A 2,186-nucleotide genomic window follows, 5' to 3' on the forward strand; every position below is an offset into this window, starting at 1 on the left:
AATAGTAAACTCCTGAGCAAAACTTTCTTGTTCATTTCACCCTTCACTCTCACATATGATATTTATCTTATATGTTTAGACTACTGAGCCTGTTAAATAGCCATCTCTTTATGAAATATATATATATACATATATATGGGAAAGCGAGGTGATTTTCCTATGTGCCTATACCTATCAGACATTTCTAAACATTCTAAACAGCGACAAAAGTGACGGCGGTAGAGGCCACTGAAAAAGCAATTGACAAACCAACATTTAAAGATGATCGATTTTTTTCCCCCTTTGAAGTGATAGATTGATTTTGTAACCTATGAAATATATATATATACATATATATGGGAAAGCGAGGTGATTTTCCTATGTGCCTATACCTATCAGACATTTCTAAACATTCTAAACAGCGACAAAAGTGACGGCGGTAGAGGCCACTGAAAAAGCAATTGACAAACCAACATTTAAAGATGATCGATTTTTTTCCCCCTTTGAAGTGATAGATTGATTTTGTAACCAAAGTCAAGGTGGATTAAATTGATGAAAACTTATTAACAACATTGATTAAAAATATTCCACATGAAAGCCCAGTAATACATTGCACACAACACTTAGCTTCCAGACTGTCACTGTTTACTGAAAGCCCGCTTCCAGGGTGCATTTATTCTAAGTGCTTTTGAACGCAGAACAAAGTCTTCCCAGCATACAGGTCATGTCTGCTGCTGCTGCCACATGAATTCTTAAAACTGCACATTTTTGTCTTCCAGAGTTGTCTTGGTTCAACTGGTGCCTTCCTGGGTCATGTTTGCTCAGTCTCCTCCTCATTCTGTGCTTCAGGGAATCCTATGACAGACTCTATCTCGATGTGGTTGTCTCGGTTTAATACTATAGACTTGCAGGAGTTAAAAGGAGACTGGACATCAGTACTGCACATTTGCTTGGAATTGCACATCTAACAGGAGAAAAGGAGAAGAAAGTTCATCCAGAGGTTTTGTTAGCTTACAGGTGATGGCATTAATTTAATGACTGCTGGATAATAATAATGCAAGACTTGAGTATCATGGGGATTTGAGAACTCTACAGGCAGCACACCTGTGCTGGACCCGGGTGGAGGTGTGGAGCCTCACATGGGAAGCACTGCCCATGTCAGTAATCCCTTGTGCTCTGTGCCAGTGCTAACCTACTGATGAACTGAATCATGGGATGGAACAAGGGCCTCTGTCCCGTGAAGGTAACTCCTCCCAGGCACAGAACAGGAAGAAATGCGCCACTAACTTCTAAAGACATGCAAACCCTGTATCAGATTTTAATTACAGAATAGCCAAGCAGTATATCAGTGATAAAAAGTTAGCCACTGTACACTACATGTTTTTCTAATAAAGCCATTTCTTCTATGACTCCTTATTTTTAACCAGGTTGGAGCACAGGCACTGCCCTGCCCACCCACCCACTCTTACTTTTTTGAATACACTCTCCTCTGCTCAGCCCTTACATCTGTGCAGCAAGGAAGATTAAGTGTGTGATAGGGCTGCCTTAACTGTTGCACAAAAAGTCTGAGTCCATTATGATTCACCACTTTGTTAAAGGTCAAGTGAGCAGCTCCATGCAGCATGTATGTCTTTAGTACCCTGTGGGGGGCACAGGTGTAAAGTCTAGCACCTACTTTATTTACCAAGGTTAGTTTTTATTTAAATGATCCTGTTTGAAAAGAACAATGTATAACAATGAAAGTTTCAAATCTGTTGAGTGATTTCTAAACTGCATCCTTATATTTTAAGTTAGACTGTAATATACTCACTTCTAAATTAAGTCAATGTAGTTGACTAGACAGCATTTGCTGGTACCTATTTCTTTTCTATAAATAATAGATTTTTCACACTTTTAATTCTAGTACTCGGGAGGGTAGAGGTAGGTTGATCTCTGTGAGATTGAGGCCAGCCTGGTCTACACAGTAAGTTCCAGGCCAGTTGGGACTACTGGAAGACCCTGTCTCAAAACAAACAAAACCAAACAAACAACCCATAGCTCATTGGATGGCTTTGGACCAACCAGTCACCCAGTCAAAAAAATCTGCTGTGGTGGGTGTGTGACACTGTGACTGCCAACAGTTACACAGCTCCCCTCACACAGAGAGCCAACCTTTTCCTGAAACTTCCAGAGCACAAGCTTACCTCTCTTGTTGTCTGCTTCTTCTA

General features: G+C 40.4%; 1 protein-coding gene across 1 annotated transcript in view; it reads left to right on the forward strand.

Annotated features, from left to right (window-relative positions):
• Slc49a4 (solute carrier family 49 member 4) overlaps positions 1-1,395 on the forward strand; it is a 145,050-nt gene extending 143,655 nt beyond the window's left edge. The window contains exon 9 of the mRNA XM_008842951.3: positions 759-1,395. Within this exon, the coding sequence (XP_008841173.1) occupies positions 759-874 (116 nt within the window). The 3' untranslated portion in view covers positions 875-1,395. The remainder of the gene's footprint in view (positions 1-758) is intronic.
• The last annotated feature ends 791 nt before the right edge of the window (positions 1,396-2,186 follow it).

The sequence above is a fragment of the Nannospalax galili genome, unplaced genomic scaffold (assembly GCF_000622305.1).
Source record: "Nannospalax galili isolate Female #2095 unplaced genomic scaffold, S.galili_v1.0 scaffold18, whole genome shotgun sequence".
Taxonomy (NCBI): domain Eukaryota; kingdom Metazoa; phylum Chordata; class Mammalia; order Rodentia; family Spalacidae; genus Nannospalax; species Nannospalax galili.